Consider the following 22,263-nt stretch of genomic DNA (forward strand, 5'->3'; position numbering starts at 1 on the left):
TACAGTTTGTACATCAGTTTGATTCTATTTAGTAGTCTGAGCACAGAATGTATTGTTGAACTTGAGGGTCAAGATACTGTTGGCATGATGCAACAGTTATTGCATGGTAATCCCAGTTAAAGCTGCCTCCACCAACTCTAAAATAACCATTATGAGATGAAAGGATGTTGATAACATTCTAGTATTTTTAGGATAGGTACAGTATTGATTTTTAGAAGCTTACTAAAAAAAAAAAAAATACACAAAACACTAAGCCTTTCCCAAAAGTGGTAAGGGATCCAGAAAGAAAAGAGGTGTAAGAAAAATATTGTTGATCATAACATTCATTCAATTTTTATTCCATTGTTCTGGATTTTGTCTTGCATTATATAGAAGGCTCCATTTTGAGCATCACAGCTTTACGCTGGTGTGTCTGCAAGGGCTCTTCCTCCTCTGTACCAGAACTCAGGTTGTTAAATATACATATCCATCTGTGCTGAAAAAAGCAACATCGAGGTATTTAAACCATATGTATTCTTCCTGCTGTGAAACAAAAAAAAAATACTCTATAGATCCTCCCCAGCATTGCCATAGCCCCTTCATCTGTTTCTGATGTTAGAAGGAAGACTAACTTGTAGGATTTGCACAGCTGAGTAGTTTGTAGCAAAATCTCGTATCAAATAAAATTGTTAGGCTGATATGGTTGACCTAGTGCTAAGTATGACATACAGCACAGAACTAATGAAGGGGTTTTTGAAAGGGCTGTAAGGTAACTGCCGTCCTTTTGATATATGGATTGGTTTCTGGCCAGTTAAGCACCAATTAGTAGTAATGATGCATGTTTACTTTCTGTCTGTAGGAAATGGAGAACAGGGAAAACCTTACCCAATGACTGATGCAGAGCGGGTGGACCAGGCATACAGGGAAAATGGCTTTAATATCTTTGTGAGTGATAAAATTTCTCTGAATCGTTCCCTTCCAGACATCAGACATCCAAAGTGAGTACATAGTTTGCTTTTCAACAAGTGAAAGTTTACAAGCTCTAAATTACCACATCTGCAGGACTGTGCTCTTTATTATGGTCTTTTGTATCTTTGTCAAATACAAGCCTATCACAGCTGGGTTCCTGTTGGCACTGCTGTCTTATTCATAAAGGACAGTGTATAATAACTGCAATGGGAAATGCAGGAGACGAACCAGGAAAAAAATAACTTTCAATTCCAAAATAGTTAAAATTACTTAAAACTTGCAGCCCTGCACAAAAGGAATCGCGAACTTAAACGGGAGGAGTCGCATGTTGCAAGAGATGAAGGAAGTAGGCAGTTCAGTTCCTGAGCCCACAGACATAGCCAACAACTTTTAGCAGCTAACAAGACAGAGCTGTTTCTCTCTATAGTACAAGCTGGTGTAAACGTCTGACTTGCTTCACAAGTGCACTAAGCACAGTTGGGTAATAACTTTGTCACTAAACACTGTTCGGTTCTTAGGTATGCCTGTAGCTGGAAATGACCATGAAATTTTTAGGAGCAGAACAAGACTTGGGTAGCTCCACTCTATGTGTGAAGAAGAGTTTTGTCAGCAATAACATCTTCCTCATAAAAACCTTTCCAGGGCTTTTAAGTAGAGACTAGTTCCAATTGAATTTTGGATTTTGATTCACCTGTTTAACTCTTGTTGATACTAAGCTGAGAGGTTTTTCAACTGCAGATTTTAATTTGAAAGCCTTGTTAGACATTTGAGTGAAAGCTTGTTTTGTGTAAAGCCATTTTTATCACAACTTAGTGAATCTGAATCCAGCATTCACTTTATGCATGAGGTATAATTTGCAGAAATTGGTTTTTATAATTTGGGCATTTGAGAGCACCTCTTTAGCTGTCACAGCCACCTAACCATATACTCTATCTTGACATCCTTTCTCAATGTATACCCATAAACCAGCGTAGCGAGTATAGCTCTATAAATGCTTTTGGCATGCAGCTGAAATGTTTAAGTATAGAGGTTGTTCAGGTAACTAAAGATGTTTGGTCAGCTAATACTGAAATTCTAGGAAATAGTTTGAGATTGCTAACTTAAAGAGTTTCCTTTTGGGGCTGCTGTGGGCTTTGAGAATTTAAGCTTTTGACAATACAAGTATTTCCTCACCTGAGGTGTTAATATATCACCTTATATTCCCCAGTGCTTCACAAAGTTGCTGATTCCTCATTGCTAATTCTGCAATTTAAACTTTTTAAAAACATGAAACTTCTGACTCTAGTCCCCAGTTAAAATTAATAAGTGAAGTGTCTAAGTCACCAACACCTTAAGCTGGGATTAATGATCCTGCTGCAGCTGGTTTTGCTTGACGTTTGACACATCCTTTCCCCCAAAGTAGTGAGTTATAATTGCGGAGGTCTCAAGATGAGGATAAACAGCATGTATATAATGGTTGCAAGGATTAGGTGGGCAGGGAATGGGGCTGCATTTAATGGAGATCTTCAGTAAAGGAATTCACAACTGGAAGGGTCTGTTGTGCATTCCCTGCCCATTAAAAGAAAAGATACACTTGAGGTGCTATGTTTCATGTTATTTGGGAGCTGGATGGGGGCAATTTATAATGAAGTTTGGCTGAGGTAAAGCCCATAAAGAGCACTACAGAAAGAAGCAAGCTGTGCTTTAAAGCACTTGCTTTACCTAGCCTTTTATCTTTGGTAAGAGTATGGGAATTCGGAGGTTCGGAAGTATGCCCAGAGGTAGAAGGGAGTGTAAGCACAAGGTGAACTGGTGAAAAAGAGAGATCTACCCTGCCTTTTTACTATGCTTTGGGACCATGGTTGAGGTTCTTCCCAACAGCTGGCCTGAGGAGGGACAGAAGCAGCCACTGTTTGCAGCAGTGAGGTGCTGGAGCTGCTGTGCAGCTCTGCAGCCCCAGGAGAGGGGAGAGCCCTGTTATCTCCACAAGCTCTGGCCGACGTTCCCCTGCCTGGGCAGAGCTGCCAGCTGGCTTGCATCGCCTGTCAGGGTCTGGAAATCCCGTGGATTTCTAACACTCATGCTGACACTGAACCAGCTCACTTCTGAGGTGTTCTGTGTGGATGTGTGTGAACCAGTGCCTCACCTCTGCTTTTAAATGTGGAAACTGCAGGGCCCTGGGGAAGGGAGTGTGCTGGATCTACCTTGTGCATCCAGATGATACAGCCCTTTGTTCCAGCAGTCATGTCTTCCCCAGCTAATAGTTCTTTTAAATGTCTCTGTTTTTTTTAAATATTAATTTTACAGGTCTTGTAAAGCAATTGCGGATGTGATAGCTGGAGGGAAACTTTCTTTCCATGTTTAATGGTTAAACTTAATAGCTAAAGTTTCTACTTGTTCAAGTCAGAAGATGAGAATTGCAGTTTAAGAAGGGTTAGAAGAGATTTGGGGGATCTCGTTTCATCCTGTTACAGAATTACAGCTAGCAGCTACCTCAGAAGAAGGTTGATTGCAATGCCAAGGACTGGATGAAAGCAGCCATAGCCTGCAAACTCTTGGCAGTACCCCAAGACAATTCATTAGACCCAGAATAAGCCACTGTCTTTTCACGCAGGCACCACAGTCACTTCCTGTAACCACAGATTTATTGGGCTTGTATCACATAGGTGTATCCTTCTCCATTCCCTGGGAAAGGCACCAGGAAAAAGCTGCCAGTGCCAGGGCTATTTTGTTCCCATCTGCCCTTCTGAGAGCAGGGAGAGAACTACCTGTGTGCATGCACTCTGCTGTGCATGTGCTAAAATCCTACTCTGCAAATGAGCTCTTGTGCGTGCTGTGTGATAAGCACAGTGTTGTGGCAGGGCAGCGAGTGGAGGATGGCCTCCCTCCTGTGACAGTGGAAAGAAGACAGCCCACCCTGCTAGCTCTGTCATTAATATGTTCCAAAAATCTGTGCTCATGTACTTAACTCTGTCGGTTTTCAACTGGACTGGGGTTCCAGGAAAGTAATAGATTTACCTGCTAGTGAACAGCTGTTAGGTAATTTTAACTGCAGCTGCGCTTTGTGTGGCCTTGGATCTTACCTGTTTAAAAAAGTTCAAACTCCACTCCCAGGGCTGCACCTGTAGGAAAATAAACACTGCACTCACTGCTGTAGTCTGAATGTTCTTCATGAGGCTATCTTGAAAACACACCTGCAAGACGAGGGAGCATTACCCCTGTTTCAAGGTTAAGGGAGACTTGGGGGGATGCCCACAAATTCTAGGAGTCCATATGGTGACTCTGCAAACCTGAGTTTCCAGCCTCATTCCAGTTCTTCTGTGCTTTGTGTTCAAAACAAGGGAGGCTAGACCAGGTCAGTGTTGTCTTGAGTAAGTTTTTTTCATGCAGTTGCATAAATTGGATGAACTGAGTTGCTTAATGGCAATTAATATGTGCTAGAGTTTCTTGGCACCACCTTTGACCTTATTCTTCTATGTCTAGCTGCAAGAATAAACTATACCTGGAGAAGCTTCCAAACACCAGTGTGATCATACCATTCCACAATGAAGGATGGTCCTCTCTCCTCCGCACAGTGCACAGCGTCCTGAACCGCTCCCCTCCCGAGCTGATAGCAGAGATAGTGCTGGTGGATGACTTCAGTGACAGAGGTATGATAATACACGTGTAACATTTTATCCTATCTTTATCTCTGCTTATCTACCTAAGAGATCGATGAACCTGCAAACAGGTGTATAAGGAAGGTGACTAAAGAACTTCTTTCTGGCCAGCAACAGAGTTCAGGTAAATCTTGTTCCAGGATGTTTTAAAGGCCAAAAGTCTAGCAAAAATTATGTTCCATATTCAGTTTGTGATATTTAGCTACTGATGGCATAGACTGTCCTGTGTTTTGGACACCACAAAGAGGGAGCCAGCTGAGCAGGATTAGGTGTTTGGCATTCAGAATTCAAAAAAAAAAAAAAGGGGGGGGGGGGATAGGGAGGGAAATAGCTCACTCCTCCATCTCATATTTTCTTCTAGATACAGAAAAGAAACCTTGATAGAAATGTTTCTACCTTAGACTTGCAATGATTTGACTTTTCTCCTGTGTGTTGTGCCCCTGGAAAGTAAATCTGCAGCATCCAAAGCTTTGACTGCTTTCCCTTGCTGACTTACACTGTGGTGCAAAATAGGGAGAGGGGTCTCGAGCAAAGAGCAATCATTTGGGATTGGGTTTAAGCGTTAACATTTGAAGACAAAAAACTGCTGTCATAAGACATCACCATAGATGGAGGAACCATTTTTAGTTGTTGCAGCAATGTATATGTGTAGCTGCTGAATGTACGTGTTCTGTAGCAGAAAGATGAGATCTTTTTCTCTGAACTATTTACACACTGTGTGATTTAAATTAAGATAGAATTTAACTTATATCTTGAGGTAAAACGTGTAGTTTTTACTGTTGCTATGGTGAAAAAGGCACTCAAGTGACGGAGGAATGAATGTCTGTCCAGTAGACATTACAGAGTTAATGAGATCAGGTGGAATTTGAAAGCCCTGTGAAATAGCTGGCTCTCCAGTGTTGAAGAGGGTACAGTGACTTTAAGGGATTTTGGTCAGATTTAGCAACTGTTTTCTCCATTAAAATTACTAAGATTATTTAGCTTTTTTACGAGCTGCAGAGTTTGAGTCCTGCCACTGAGATTATACAACTGAGGATAAAGCTCTCTGTATGGATACTAAAGGAGGCATCTTCAAAATTCTGGCATATAGGAAACTCCTAAAATGAGCTTGTGAGTATTTAGTGTTCTGACCTTTATTGACTTTAAAATAAGCACTACCCAGTAGCTACGGTATTTGTTCTAAGGTATGTCTCTAATTAGTTTGCAAGCAAGGCATGCTGGTTGGAACAAATCAATCAGTTATATGAAGTATTTCTTTAGAGGATTTTCAGACTAAGCTGGGAGATAAAATACCCTCCCAACAAGGTCTCCTTATTGCTACGCAGTCTAGAAGCAAATTAGACATGCAGTAACCACAGCTGGATTGTACAAACGAGTTTCTTATGGGAGAAGTAGAAGTAATGAGATCTGGTCTTCCATGGATCTGTTTTCCTTGTTCTCTAGATGTGTCCTTCTGACCAGGTGACAGCACTTCTGTGGCTCTCCCATCACTACCCCTCCTCAGTCCATGCACATGCCTTCTGTCCCTCTTGCTCTGTTCCACCTGCATCTGGCGAGATGCAAGCTCTTCTAGTCAGTCATCCACCTTCCATACTAAGGTTGCAGGAAGTAGCTGATATCGATTTGCATGCAGCAACCATTTACAGATGGACACAGAAGACTGCTGGTGTTGGACAGGGAGCTGAATTGTCAAGGGAAGAGAACGAGACACAGGCACAGTGTGCTAATGAAAACCTTTTTTTGAAACCGATGTTTTCCTGCTAGCTCAGTTGATCTATGCGTGTTGAGACAATTACTGGTTAGGATGAAGCATATTTCCTTCCCTGCTGTCAGTTCTGTGTCTGCACCGTGGCGTTTCCTGCTGGCTGCTTCTCCTCCAGCAGTCAGTGTTCTTCCCTAACCACGCTGGAGCTGGCTTCCACATGCCTCCTGGAGCTTAAATAGATCCTTAGTCTTCAGGAGGCAGGAGCACTAAGTCCTAAATACATAATCTTGACTCAAAACACTGTTGGCTAGAAATTTCTGGTTCTAATTTGTTGCATGTTAAAAAAAAAAAAGTCTTGCTTTAACCCAAGACCTGAAAACTGATCATGTAACACCTCAAACTGAGTTGTGTGAAGGAGGGAAACTTTTACTTCATATGTACACTTGAGAAGTCTACATTCTTGGATATGGGCTCTTTGATCACTGCTCTGGTTATTTATCTCCTGTCCTGAGCTGATGACCATCACCACCTCTGTTCCACAGAACTGGTGAGCAGTTAATAGTGAGGAGAGATTTTCTTTGAAAATCATAAATGATTAGTCTTCAGTGTTGTCTGCCAAGTGGAATGCTATGCTTCTGTTTCAAACACTAGTCCCACAGATTTGTAACAATCTTTCTTCTGAAATTATAGAACCATTGCTGAACATGGTGATAGCTGGAGGGCCTGTTTGAGATCAGAGAAGCAGAGTAAGAACAGTAAATGTCAGCCTCTTTCCCAAAGAGATCAGTAAACAGTCATCGTAAACTCCTGTGAATAGCAAAAGATGAGAAGAATAATCGCTCAATAAAACCCTATTATTTTTTTTATCGAGAGATTACCCAGACAAGATAAAATATCAGATACACTCTGCTGTGCCTCCTGGTGGCCTTTCACTTGAGGGTTGTCTAAACAGACCTCTAGCACCTTAATAGCTCATTAAAATAGACTAACCTTCAGAAACTGGGCTATCCCCAGCAAGGAGGCTGTATCCCTCTTGCTAGTAGGTCTTGTGAACTGACCTGCATTTAGGGTTAAAGGCACTGGAATTTGCCCAGCTGCCCTTGGGGTTCTCTTGTTAGTGTTGCTCTATTGTTCTGCTATTGCACTAGTTTCTGTAGGTGGTGATTAGTGTCAATCCATCAGCCTTTTTTGTCTCCCTGGTCAATTCTCATACACAGAGAATCTCTACTTCACATAAAGAGGGCTTAATAATAGAAATAGTGAGTATGGAGACACCAGTAAGTATGTGGAGACACATCACATAGTAAGTATGCTGCACACATCAGTGGTTTTCTGACTTTCCTAAGTTTTTCATCTGTTTTCAAGCTTGAGAGTAAGAAATTCTTGCTGTGGTTATGAAGAGAGTTGAGAAGTCAGCTAACAAAGTGACAGGAGAGTGAAGACAGATTTCTGGGTTAGCTGGCGGCTGCTGTGCTTTCCAGCATACCTGAGAGGCAGCTGGGTTGCTTTCATTATTGGAGCTCTTGGACAGATGAATCATCTTCTGGAAGTGTCAACAGCCATTTATTTCTTAATTTGTTTGAGACACAATTCTGTGACCTTTAACAATAAACATTTTTCAGCCAAAAAAGGCTGTCCCGATGACAACAAATCGTAACAGCAAGGAGCAAAAGCTTTACAAGTCATGCTTTTGAAATGTTTCCTTTGCTTTGTATGTGAAAAATCTGAATGTGCTGGAACAACTTGCTGTCTGGAATTTTATTGGATGTCTGGAATATAAAGCAAATGATCAAAATCGAGCCCTATTTCAAAGTTAGTGCTGGATTCCATATCAACCACATTGCTCTGGGAAAGCCCAGCTGTCTGTGGGACCGGTCTAATGCCGTGCAGCAGTAGCGTCCAGTTTGCCTGAGCTGCAGGGCATGCGGTTGCCTCCAACAGCTGCCTTTCCTAACACTGGGCTTTCTTTGTCTGTGGGGATACCCTTGTTAGACAGTCTTCATAACCTAGTTTGGTTTAAAAGAAGCTGCTTTCCAGCATGTTCCAATGGAAAGAAGATGCTTTACAGTGTTCCCAATAGGGCTGCTATGATAATTTATGCTTTTTTTCCCCCCAAAGTTTGTGGGGATGTTTGGTGATACAAGGATTCTCTTTTTCTGACCATGAGTATTTAAAAGCAATAGGAAGGCTTTAATATGCAGAAGAGTATAGATTTTATTAGAGGGAGAAACCAATTCAGTAGCTATTTTTGGAGAGTAAAAATGAGCTGCCTGGCATTGTCTTTTCCTGCATCCCAGGGAGAACTGCTGAAGACCCATGCTAAAGACTCTCAGCTATATCATGGTGGTCCAAAATAACACCCTCTGGATAAGCAGAAATCAGAATGCTATACATGTAAATTATAACTTCAGAATTCCTGATCATAAAAATGCTTAGTTGTGGCAGTCCTCCGTGGATTTGTGGCTTCGCTTTTCATTTATATGGCTATTCTTTACTTCTGATCTCAGTTAAATTAAGCCTTTTCATATGCTGACTTGCAGGGTACTAATTATATCCCTCAGAGCTTGTTGTTACCAGAATGGCCCTAAGTAAACTAAAATGCTTTTTTCATGTATATCAATTTTCTCCTGGGGACTGTCAGATGTGAAACTTGTTTGCTTTTTGATTATTTAATTACAATGCTGTTGAGCGGTAAGCGAGTTCCATTATATCATAGAAATGAGGAGGGGAAGAGAAGTTGAAATGCAGGTCAGTCTGTAACACTGCAGGTTTTCGTATCGACTCTGGTGTTTTATTATTGCCAGCAGGCAGTGAATAGCAGACAGGCAGTTTGTGGCGCTTCGGGGGCTGCTTCTGTTTCTAGGTGAACAATCTGAATCTATGGTTGGGAGAAGTCAAGCTGTTCATCTCAAGTGTGTCTTGTGCAAAATGGATTGCTGGTCTCCATCTAATTCTTGTAGCTTGCATGAGCAAGTGTAAAGCTGCCCTTGTCTCTTGCTACATCAATGTTCAGCCTTGAGTTAAAAGAACAGGGCAGAGTTCCATCATCAAGGTCTCAGATAAAGATGTTCAATGGTATTAGCCCTGATATCAACCCCTAGCGTACACAACTAGTGACTGTCCAGCCCCCTAGCTGCTGATTACAACCCTCAGGGCCTGAAAGCTCAGCCAGCTTTCAATCCACTGTCCACTTAACTAGCAAATATTTCAATTGGTTTGTCCATAAGGGTGTTACGAGAGGCAGCATTGAAAGCCTTATATAGGTAAGAAAAACTCCAAAATGAGGGAATTCAAATGTACTGGAAGAGCAGACCTAATAAAATGGGCTGCACAAGCACATTGTATGCCCCAATGCCCTAGTTGCCTTGCTAAGTCACCAAAAGGCAACAGTCTAGGCAAGACATAGCTCAAAAAAATCGAAGAAATTGTTTGTGTTAGTATGATTATCTGGAACAAACTGATATCATGTATTTTCTGACCTTCCTTTAAATGAAAAAGTCATATTTTTACCTTTTCACCCTTAGCAGTAATTGAAAATTTTAAATTATTCAAGGCATTGTAAACCTTGTACTAGAAGGCTGTACCTATTGTTGAATGTCATTTGAAACAAACATCTTGCCATGTACTTGGGGTTAGCTACGTGCAGAAGAAAACCTTCACACAGGCAGTTCAGAAGTACTTTGGGTAGGTATTTCTTATTCTATGGTCTAGCTTGACAGAAATCAGTGACTGTGGCTAAGTGCTTAAATTTCATATGCATCACGTTTTACCATTCGGTTATTTGCATATTGCCTGACAGCCCGTTCGTGCTCAGTTTTAAGACTCCTTTTGTGTAAATGACAGTGTTTTAGTACAAGTGTTGTCCCTTGTTGAAGAATGAGAACCGCAGCATCAGTCATCTCTGAAGCATATGTTACATGCAAAGCACTGTGGTGATACAGTGCTGAAGCTGAACGTGGCAGCACTGAAAATGCTGCAGTCTCGGAGCATCAGGGTTGTTCTGGAAGTGCTAGCTCAGCTGGGCTGTCAGCCTCACGGCGTGGTGTGTATGTACAGAGGCAATACATAAAGACTTAACGTCCTCTTTACAGTAGCCGGTCAAAATCCACACCTGTGACTGAAAGGCAGTAACAATTTTGAATGAATTTAATATATTTAATACAATATGACAATGCAATTGCAAAATCAACCTTCTGGCTCAGAGATTTAAAAAAAAAAAGCCTTTCAGAATGTGGCATGCACACTCAAATATATTTGATTTTGAGGAGAAAAATGTTATAAGCAGCGTGCATGGGATTTTATTTTTCCTTGGGGGATCATTAGGGTGGTTCCAGGTTAAAACTTTTGTCTTTCTTCCACCAATACTTTGTTCCCCTGGGCTGTATTTTGTGAAAATGTAGCGGTTCTGAAAATGTTTCTGTTCATTCATTTTTAATGTCTTTTGCTGTTTTTACAGGCTCTTTGCTTAGCTGTTTTTTTCAGCATGACTTTGTGCAATAAGAATTAGAGCAGCTGTTTTATGGTTGGAAGATACCTAAGTGTTGTGAGCCTAGAATGCAACCTGCAGCCACCGCTCATCTTTGAAAGACAGCAATAGTCTTTTAGACCTTTTAATAAAGGAGTCCAAGGAATGTTTTCCCTGAGTAATGTCATCTGTCTTCACCTCTGATAAAGTTGCCTTTGACCAACTTTTTTTCCATTTGATTCATGCTCTCATCCTGTAGGGTTGGTCACTTTTCCTTGTTTGTGCTGTCTCCACCATTCTGTAGCTTGTTTGAAAGTTTCCTGGTGGGAGTCTTGGAGCTTATCTCTTCAGTTAGTGTCAAAGGTAGCTGCAGCCAAATCCCTTTCTTCCCTTTTAAAGATAAGTCCCCATGACTTTTTAATATTTATATTGCAGTACAAGTAATTCGGAAGGTAACCATATGGGATAATCTGAATGGAAAAACAAATGTGGGTAAGGCTACTTGGCTTAACCACATGTAGCATAATTTGGTCTGAAGGGCATGCCACAAAGCACAGCGTATTGAAAAGAAAAGGCAAGGGATGATTAATGTGTAATTTGGTGCAGCATCAGGTATGTAGCAAATACAACTCTGTTCCATTAACCACATCTGCCAGGCTTTAATTGAAAGAAATCATGCTCTTAGTATCTGAAATAGAAAAGGGTTTAAAACCTGAATTCGTTTTGATCTTTAAATGGAACAGTAAAGGATTTATGCAGCTAAAGAGATTATCTTTTCATCTTTAGGCACAAGCACTGTAAAAGTCATTTTTTTCTTCTTAAATGCACTAAAGTGCATCTGGTTAGTACATCTCTGAATAGAGTGACTGTGCTTAGGACAAAGTGGTGACAGTTTTTCGTACTGAATTTTGAATATGATTATTTTAAAGCTTTTAACCTTGAAGTATTTGGGGGGAGGGAGGGAACAACAAGCTTTTCTTAGGCAACTGTTTTTCTACAACCTTTTCTTAAATGTTTCTTTCAAATTCTGGTTTAGAAGCCGTGAAAACTGTCTTGAACAACTTATAAAAGGATTATTTTTGTAAATTAAGTTACAGGATGAAGAGGTGGTTCTTTTTGCCCTTAACATTCATTGAAAATCATCTCAGGTTTATTTAGATTTTCATAACAGCTTTGAAATAACTATCAGTGACATCTCCCCTTGGGTAAGTGGCAGCAGGTTGGTCCTGCTAGGCATACACATTTGCAAGTCTGAGAAAAACATACTTTTCACTCTCATTAGAATAAAATTATCACAAAACATACTCTCATATTTGTATTTCATTAAAATTCAGCTTCTGGATGATGTCTGGTTTCAACATGGTCCTCTGCCTTGTGGTTTAATGCTACCAGGTGCATGAAGTCACAGTGTAAGGAGTTAAGTAATTCAGACTGCAATCAAGGTCTAAGACTTCCAATGTTAAAATGCTTCTGATGGAAGCCAATACCTTGCAATTTTTCCATGATGACTTGACTTTGGTGAATATCACTCACTCAAGTAGTGGCATGAAATTACAAGTGAAATACGATTCAGGCTCCAAAGTCACTTACATGGTTGTGACCTACAGTCTAGATGTGATGTTCACTACCAAAACTCCTGTGTGGATTCGGGATTACAGCAGAGCGTTTGTATTGTTGTAGTGAATTTGTGGACTACGCAATATTCTATTCTATAGTGAGCACCAAGGAGAGAGGAGCATAAAGCCGGGTGCAGTTGTCCAATTTCAGTTAATGAAAACAAGTAATTTGTTCTCTACCTCCGGCCATGTCTTGTGGATGTGAGATATTTCAGACAAGCGAGTGATAAAATTTGCTTTGGATGCACAGCGAAATGTGGCTGGGATTCAATTTTCTAATTTTTTGCTTTTTGAGTATTCATTTTTTAATGTCTTCAAACACTGTTTCTGTACCTGAGTGTACCTTCATAAAGGGATATCTAAAAACTGCATTGTTCATTAAGCAATATCTGGAGAGTATTAAAAGTATATTCTCTAGTGTTTTAAAGGACCTGAGAGCCCATTTTAGTTGTTTACTTGAGTTTTTTTTTGTGACAGCCTAAATTAACTCGCTGCTTTACTTTTCATCTTCTTGTATTTATTACTTTAAGATCCGTTGCTACTGCTGAAGGATCCTTCTGGAAAGGAGATGAGGTAGATTAAAAGGGTCCAGTTTACTCTGACCTCTTTCTGAGCTAATTATTTTGTAGTGAAGGATGTCTGGCAAACTAAAGTTTAGAGAAAATAATTGAGGAGCAGGCTTTCCATTACAGCTCATTAAATAAATCTAACTGCATCGCTTGCTATTATGATACCCAATGCATGTAGCTAGCTATTAGTGCAAGCTGCAGGAAAACAGATTTAATTTTCTTCTCCTCACCTTGAAGTATGTGTCCTCATCTACTAAAAGTCAAAAATATCTAGATACCTGTCAGCTGCAGTGCAAATCAGCATTTTAATGCTTTACAGCTGCTTCTCCATAGAAGCTAATTAGAAATGTGATTTGAACACCCTTTGCTAGAGCTCGTATGTGATGTCTGCTATTGGTAATCACACTTTCTGCTATTTAAGTGAAAGTTTTCAGTGGTATTGACCAAGTAGCTGTTGTAACATAGAGTCTTTGATACAGGTGAACACTTCTTCAGTTTGAGAAAATTGAAAGATAATGCAATTTAGAAATACAAGTGATAATCTAAAACATTTTCTGCACAGATTTAATTGCAGTGATATTTTCTCAATAAAGAAGTGGGACACTCATTCTTTCGAGATAGCATCTATTCATAAATATCATGAAAACTGCTGTTGCCTGTTAGCAATAAGCTAAGTGTGTGACGTCTCCAGTGGAACATGGTAGTTTGCTGTGTTGGACAGTGGAAGCCAAGGCTGAAGATGTCAAAGCAGCACACCTTCAGGTATCAACACTACCCTCTCCTCTGTGTAATCGAGCTAAAATGAATGTGTGAGGTGAGAACAATATTGTTTTCCGTTAGATGTTTTAGTTGTGGTATCAGCACAGCTGTGAACAGTCCTGGATTTGTGCTTCGGGAGTTAATAGATTTACTGACCTTTCTGGCAGATGTCAGCAACTTACTTTAATAGTTGCATCTCTTGCCAATAAAATAAACAAGAGCATTGGGAACTGATGGCAAAGAGGTCTGGAAGAAATGAGCGAAGTGTTAAGTTTGGCATTTAGGAAGTTTATTTTACAGAGTTTGTTACTATAAGTCTTTTTTTTTTTTTTCCTGCAGCTGTATTGGTAACTTTTTGTTTGACAAATATTTCATTTTTTGTTCTAACTTACTATAATGCAAATGTTTCATCATTCATGGTTGCTAATATATGAGTATCATTGTAAGAATGATGGATTGTCAGTTTTCTAATACTCTGTTTGGCTGCAACCCCAAAGCAAAATTTTTGTAGGTCTGTGCTATTAATTTTAGCCTTCATAATTATTCTTCCTCACCTTAGACACTTGAGATCAAAGCTTTTGGACTCCAAAGGGTTGCGTTCCTACCAAATCAAAGCAACTTTCAAATGGGTCATCTTGGACCTAATGGCATATTCTCTAACAGAAAAGTCCAGAATAGATTTTTCTGTTAATTCTTGCACTTTCTGGAATCCTTTGTTGTTGTTTTGCACAGACCAAATACTTTCAGGCCAAGAAATTCTCTTTGCCTTTATCAGCAGTATTCATGTAAAGCCTAACCTCTGTGGACTCGCTTGTTTGTGGTTGCTTTTTTTTTTTTCTTTTCCCCAGCAAAAATCAGTAACTTTTAAGGCTTTAATCTCCCAGCTTTGATATGTTCCAAAATGTTTCAGCATGAAATGTCTTAACACTTTATCTGCCTGCATCTCTCCAATTGATGGCAATTTGAGGGTTGTTTGGTCTCAGTCATAGGTTTTAGTCATGATATCTTACCTAATACATCACTCTCTGCAGTGCAAGTATACTGATACAGTAACCAGAAGTAGAAGCAGCTCATCCTTCTAGCACAGCAGCTTCCTCTGACTCATTCATTCCCTGTGCATTTGTTCTGTTTTGAAGCCTGCTGATTGCAGAGGAATTGTGTTGAGTTGGTTATGTCCTATGAGTAAACTTCTGAAACACTTTTACACCCTCACTTGTCTCTGTAGTGCTCAAAAAGCAATTGATAATGTAGATTAAATGCAGTTAAAGATCAATCTGGTCTTGTGATTTTTAATTCCAGTAGGGAAAGCGAAGCATAAACTTTCAGGATCCTGAACCAGTGTGTGGTGCATACATGAGCCTCTGATTGCTGTCAGTGGTGATGCCATTGGTGCAATGGCTTGTCTTAACAATTTTCAGTGTTTTCATCTGCCCATGCAGTATTTTTCAATTTAGTGAAAGTATATTAGCATTGAGCAGGAGTACAGACATCCCCATGGTTAAGCAGCTAGATAATCAAAAACACCGATTTGGCCTTAAGATGAGGGCACAGATTCCCCACTTTAAAGGCAGTATTTGGGACAGTAATGCCCTTCCTGCTAGTCACCATGGCTACATCTAACTTGTGCTGAATATTAAGTGTGCTGCAAGGAGTTTGCTTCTGTTTCAGCTGCTGCGAAGGCTATGTAGCTGAAAAACTGTAGCTATGTAGTATGCCAGCAAAATACTCTCTGGTATCAAAAGCAATTAACAGGGAAATAACTGAGTCACAAAATCACCTCTTTAGATCAAATACAGTCAACAGAGGAGGAAAAAAACGAAGTGGGTGCTTTAATCTTGATACATATTTAATGAAATTGGAAGGGAGAAGAGTAAACTAATGAGAATGACTGTTTCATCCTAGGAAAGACTGGCGCAGAAAGAGAAACTAATATTGTAGATGAACCAGGGAGTCAGTATGGAAGATGTAAGAACTGATGCTCTTAACAAACAAAAGGTGTTTAAACCTTACAGCATGAAGGAAGGATGAGTAAATGATTTTTTTTTTTCTGGATTCCCTCAGGAAGAAACAGTTGGAGTGGACTCCTTTACAAATTAAACTTTCCTGAAAGAATAAAAGGTTATGCCATAGCTCAGATAATCATTCCTTATGTATTTCCCTCGTTGGGAAATGCAGCCTGTACTAAACTTTCCCTGGGGTCTAGGTGTATTTATATGTTATGCCAGTAAGTGAATCTTCTCATTTCATGGTTAATCCTTTATCTCTGTTCACTCCCATTATCTCCTGAAAACATAGCTGAGCAGGGTTTGGATGTCAGCTCTAGGGTGGAGGAAGCTATGAGAAAGTTCCCTTTGCAAATTCAGGAAGTTATTGATATGTGTAAGACAGCTGACGTCTAAACAACTTGGGATTCTGAAAGCACGCAGCACAGGTTTGCACATGTGGTCTTTGCCCCCAGCAACTTGCAGTCTGCCTTATTTCTTAGGTCTTCTACTTTTGTGCATTTTATTGAACGTACAGTTAACATTTCTGTCAGTGGACATCTAGGAAGAGAACAAAGCCAGTTTGACTCAAAGATTTCCAGAAACCTAATTTATTGTCTCTGTATATTATATATATTAGCAAGTGGGGTAGTACAGCTTCCCCAGGGCTCAGACCCAACGCTGATGCAGGGTGTGCTGTGGAAACTGGGCCCTGTCCCTACTGCCAGTGAAGCAGGACAGAGAGCTGGCAGAGCACAGGTCTGCAAAGCTAAATGTCATTTTTAGACAATCTACCACAGAATTATAATCAGGGAAGCAACAGCTATTGATATTCTCCCTTCCCAGGCCTTTTCTTCTTCCTTTGTAAGAAGATTCTGCTTGGAAGGCTGTGATCAGCTTAATCAGTTGCTATTATAGGGACTGGTGTTCACAGTAATTTATTAAATCAGTTTATTATCCTCTGAAACTTCACTGATCAGAGGGTGAAAACACTGAAGGAAAATTAAAACTAGTGTAAGTGCTGCCTGTTTGCGTAACAGCACATTTTGCTGTTTAAAAGGATTACTCATCTGTACCAAAACAGGGGGAGAAGTTAATTTCAATGATGTAGAGCTTTCTATTTCAGGGAGGCCTGGCTTGCACATTGTGATAGATTCAGGAAGAAGTATAATTCATTCTTAAATTGTTAAACAGCAAGTTAGGCCCAAGTATCTAAGTAAAGATGAATGGGCTCGTTTGTAATCTTAAATGAGCGTGTCTGTGTGTGGGAGGCTGGGATAACCAGTAAACAAAGGCTGGGCAAACAGTTGCTTTTGGTGCTTAGAGAGTAGCCAAAATAACCTGGGGGAAAGAAAAACTAGCCCTGTGTGGCTGCAAGGAGATCCCGCAGGTCCTTCAATTCTCCTGTGCCATGTGCCCTACAGCTGGAGGGAGAAAGTTCTCTGGATTTTCAGAGTGTAGCAGCTCTCTTTTCTTCATAATTGAAGTATCTCAGCAGGAGGTAGGGCAGAGGGAACTTCTGTGGCATCTGAATAATGCAGGAAGGTGTCTGGGAAGGTTCCTGGTTTCTGCAGCGCTGCTCAGTCTGATGAGGTCGATAGTACTCATAAGAGCAAGGGCACTGGTGTCACAGATGTGCTGTACAGTGTAAAATGCAGAAGCCGAACTGATAGGTCTGAAGTAACACATGAACCATGAAGCACTGCACTAGCAGAATTAAGGAGGGAAGCACTTCCCCTGTCCTTTCTCTGGGCATAAATCTTTGTCGTAGTTTCAAGCCCTGACTGGTACTTACAACGAATGAATTTGTTTCTGTGCCCAGATCACAAATGTTGGTACCCCATTCCCTTCCAAATATTGCAGAGATCTTACAGGGACATATGCAAAAAGTCTTTATGCCAACCACGCCATTGTCATACAAGCTCTGCGTTGAGGCCTAGAAGCTTTACCCTGCCCTCCTCTGCAGAGGACACCTCTTCCTGAGTGAAAGTAAAGTGTAATTTTTTTCTGCAGCTACTGTGAGTTCAGGCATCTGTGAAAATAAAGGTTTCGTGGAATGGGACCAAAACACTCTGCTGTCTTTTCAGCCCTGTGACCGGTTAATAACCTTGACAACTCAAAAGCCCGAGCAATGGCCGCGTGATTCAGAATGTTTGACTCGAACCCTTCCAAGCACAGAAAGCAGATGAGCACTTCTCAGTTGCCTGTCAATCCCTGCAGCTGGAGGTGAAGGCCTTCTCGATCAGTCAGGCTCTGGAGAGTCCCAAACTGCTACTGAGCATGGGTCTGCCCTATAAGAGCCCGGTGTCTTCCTCAAAGCAACACCTACGTTTGTGTCTCAGGATGAGAATGACCAGACCGATCAGCTCTACTTCCTGCAGGGCCCCTACTTAAAAGCAAAACCAAGCTCTGGGCTGCTCAGCAGGCCTGATGGGAGCACTTCTTGTCAGAGCTCTCGGCCTCTGGCAGCAGCCTGCTGTGTGCGCCCAGCTTGCCTGGGGAGGGATGGCTGCAGAGCCGCACGTAGCAGTGGGTTTTGTAGCTGTGTCCCCATATGCGATTGCTTCTAAGCAGGTGCTGCAGCTCTTGGTGTGTGATTTGTGGGAGGGGAAAGGGCACAAAACAGACGAGGCTTCATCTGTTAGCTGTGGCAATACAGTAGCTTGCTGCTGTCTGCAAAACCACACTGTGTAAGCTCAGGGGAATACGGTTCCTTTGTGTCCCATGGCAGCTCTTGAGAGGAATAGCTGTTTAACTTAAAGTACACAGGGAAAACAGTGTTTAAGGACACGTTAAAAACTTGACAACTGCTGAATCTTATTCACTGATAGCTGAGGGAAAATACCTTTGGTCCAAGCCAAATCAATTCAAAATAAGCTATAAAGCTGCCGGTGGCTTTGCACCTGCCTCTCTGAAAATGTGGCTGAGCCACTGGGAGGCAGAAGAGATGGGGAGGGAACCTTCCCACTGGAGAAGATCCAGCCACAGCTGCATGGAGACCGAGGGAGAGGATGGGCTCGGGTAACTTCTGCTTTGCCTGAGCAGTTTAGTCTTATGGATCCTGGGACTGCAGTACCATTTAAGCTGGTCTGTGCTGTGGATCCATGTTTAAGTTGCCCCGTTTCTCATTTATTTGCCTCTCTAAGCTTTAAAGAAGATAATCCTTGGGCTCCTCTGTCTGCATCCAGCTTCTACGGTTTTGAAGTGGTAATGTTTCCTACGTGCCTGTTCAGTAGGGAAATGTGCAGTAGCTGGGGTGAAAGCTCAGCTGGATGTAAAAAATCCCAGCCTTGGAAAGTCCTTGCCATGCTGCAGGTGGTCACCAGCCTAATGGTGTCTGAGAGTCGCTCTGCTCGGGTGGTGAGGCCAGAAGAAAGAAGTGCAGTAGCAAGACCACAGGAAGGTGTCCCAGGGAAAAAAGCTTTGGGACTGCTTACCTTACGCAGGCCTGCTGAAGCTTCTATTCTTCCTTTGCACAGATTTTTATGTACAGTTCAAAATAAAGGAAACTATTTCCTGACTGGTGGTAGTTTTTAGAAATTCTTGGCTGGCACTGTTAATGTATACACTGTATATCAAGTTTATAGCAAAGTCTGTTAGCAAGCTACCAGCCTAGTTTTTAATCTAGAGATAATCTTACTCTTGTTTATATGTTTGGGCTATATTACTTTGCCCAGAGTAAGCACAGCCATTGGAATCCATCCAGCTCACCTAACAACTTTCATTAAAGAAAATTGTCCTTGTAATAAAAATTACTCAGTGTGACAAGACGCTATAATATATTTTTTAAAGCCTCATAAAATTTTGTAGCAGTTAATGCCTCTTGTTTGTTTTTGGAAATTTTCTTTTAAAAGTAAAAATTGACTTAATTTTGACAATATTTGTTTCATTCTTTTACAAACATCAAACAACTTCCATCTGGGTTCCTGAAGGCCAGGCTGGAGCAGTAATAGAGCAGGGTTAAGGAAAGAAGAAAAACTTCTCTTTGAAACGTGCATTTCCCTGCGTTTTGTATTTTTTTAGTGAGGTTGCTTCAAAGTCTGTGACTCTTCAGTAAAAGGAAGTAAATATGTTAATAAAGTCTTTTAGCTTGCTGTTCATAATATGTGAGTCTTAAACTTATAAAATGCAATGATCATGCATGGATTTTTCTACAGCTATTGGGAGCAGCTTGTCTGAGCATCATCTCTCCTAGCAATGAGGACTGCACTAGATAACGTGTGGGCACTGCATCAGTGAGAACAGGCATGTGCAGATGAAGTACCTGCAGCTTGTCCTTGCCTCTTCCATCCGTCAGAGATATAAGACGACTTCTAGTCTGTGACACATTTCTTGTCAATGCAGTGTAGAGCAGACCACTTGCTACAAACATGAAATGTTTTGGTACAGTGTTTTTTTCCTATGGAACAAGAAACTGCTAGGCTGCCTGGAGGTGTCATCGCAGAAGAAATTGCAAAACAAACCAGGGTAGCTCAGAAAGGTAGATGATGACAAAACATAAAATTAGCCACACACAGGTGGAAGACAAACCTCTGGGATTTTTCACAGTCTCATATTCTCATTTCTGTTGAAACAGAGTCACAGGAGACATGAATATTTTCCATTGTTTTGGAGCCATGGATTTTTTTGGACTTTCCCATGTTTTATATCTCTGCTTTAAATAAATATTGCAGGATCTAATCTTGCAAATGCTACCGTATCTGGAGTTACTGGTAGGGGAATCAGATCAGACACAAATCTTCTGTGTGACAGTTTCCTCCTTTTATTATAATGAGCACTGGCAGCTACTCTTTTACTTAACTTGTCTTTGGTAGAATTATTAGGCCGTACCTTATAGTTTTTGCTTGAAGTGAGGACTATTTTTCTCTTCTGTGATAACCTAACAATGGCAAAGGATGATCTGTGATGTTAGACAATGGTGGCGGTCGCCTTTTTTTTTCTCCCCTCTCTTTTTTCTTTATTTTTTTCTTCTTTTTAAGTCTATATGCTACCTCATGAGGAAGGCAGATGTACTAATAATGAACCTAGTCTCTATGGAAGCCTCTTATTTGAAAAATCTGTAATTGAGTGGACCAAATTTCTGGTTGCTTGTGAAGATCTATTCATAAAGGACTTGAAAAGGATGACGAAAAAGTGTGCTAGACAGCAAAAAGTACTAAAGGCCTTATTGAGCAGGCAAACCTCTGTGGATATTGTGGGACAATTAGACTTGTTAGGCCAAAGAGTAAAATGCATTTGTGAGAATAAAATCCTGGGGAATGTTAAATAAAGCTTTGAAAAAGGTAAAGAGCTTGCTAGTATTACCTCCAAAGAAAAGAAGTCAATTTGGGTTATCTTCCAATGAAGGTAGGTATAATTGCTTGAAAGGGGAGGTGCAGAACTTAGGTAGTCAAAAGGATTTTGCCTGCTTTTTCTTCCAGCAGCTAAAATGCTAAAGCATAATTGCTGGGTCAGCACCATGCAGGAGAGCTCATAACTTATTTATTTGCCCTGCTCCTCTTTTCACAGAGCTATTCCAGTGCTGGACTTCCCTAGCACCCTATTCAGGGGTGCTTTTACACTGTCTGCCTTTTCAGCCCCTACCTTTTGTGCCTGTTTTGGAGTCGAGGAGGACTCCACTACACAGCCTGTTGGTGCAGGGGTGGTGTGTGTTCTAGGACCACTCACTGCACCTAGGCAAGCTCCTGCTTGGTTCCCTGAGGTCAAGGCATATAAACTGCAAGGTTATTTGGCTTTGAATGATCGCTTCCGTTGCAGTTTTTAGTGTATGAGATTTTAAGATTAGCTAATTGCTTAGATTTGACTGGCTGGCTTTTGCTTAGAGAGGCTTGTCTCCCTGATCTTTGGCTGATGGCAGCAGATAGTACGAAGCATTAATGAACAGTCCCTGGCACACTGTGAATGGGGTTTGCTGTCAAGTCAGAACTTCAGATGCCATTAGTGATTAGGCTAGCATCAGCTCTTAGCCCATTTTTGGGATTTTCTTTGGTGCTTCGCTCTTTGATGTAAAGACAGCTGTATGCCCCTCACTCTCTGTGTAGACCAAGCTTTTATTTCCACATCTAAACAAGCTATCCATTGTTTTGATCTCTCAGTAATCTTTTTCTGCAGCGTTTCTATCTGAATTCTTGTTAATCATGGTGACTGCAAATGTTTGTGCTATTTCAAATGTGGCTTCAGTCCATATTCAGTAGCATGAATATTCCCGTATTTAAATGCAAATATCTCCTCTGATAAGCATTTTATGTAGCCATCCAAATACATACAGAGGCTACGCCTGCCTTGCTGGCTTGGAGGGACATCTGGCTTTTTGCTCTTTTTGTATCTAAGCATGAGTGGATGGTCCTGTTTTGTGTTTAGAAGAAACCAAACACAACTTAAATGCACTGAGTGCAGTTTAATTCTAAACGTAAATTCTTCCATGTCTCTTCAAAGCTATGTTATTTTTCTGCAAAATGCAGAAATCCCTGCAGCCTGTTCAGATGAAGTTCTCCCAGAGGTCTGCTAGTTGACTTTCTTCTTTTCCCTTTTCTCTGTTTTTTTCCTTTCTTGTCTTGTACTCCTCCATCTTCTCCTGGTCC

The 22,263-nt window shown here is 40.9% G+C and overlaps 1 protein-coding gene across 2 annotated transcripts in view; it reads left to right on the forward strand.

Moving 5' to 3' along the window:
• Nucleotides 1-22,263, forward strand: part of GALNT10 (polypeptide N-acetylgalactosaminyltransferase 10) — an 88,951-nt gene that overhangs the window by 43,657 nt on the left and 23,031 nt on the right. For both annotated transcript variants that reach the window (XM_072023543.1, XM_072023544.1), the window contains exons 3-4: nt 839-977; nt 4,411-4,577. In XM_072023543.1, coding sequence (XP_071879644.1) covers nt 839-977; nt 4,411-4,577 — 306 coding nt within the window. The remainder of the gene's footprint in view (nt 1-838; nt 978-4,410; nt 4,578-22,263) is intronic.

This window comes from Anas platyrhynchos, chromosome 14, assembly GCF_047663525.1.
Source record: "Anas platyrhynchos isolate ZD024472 breed Pekin duck chromosome 14, IASCAAS_PekinDuck_T2T, whole genome shotgun sequence".
NCBI lineage: Eukaryota > Metazoa > Chordata > Aves > Anseriformes > Anatidae > Anas > Anas platyrhynchos.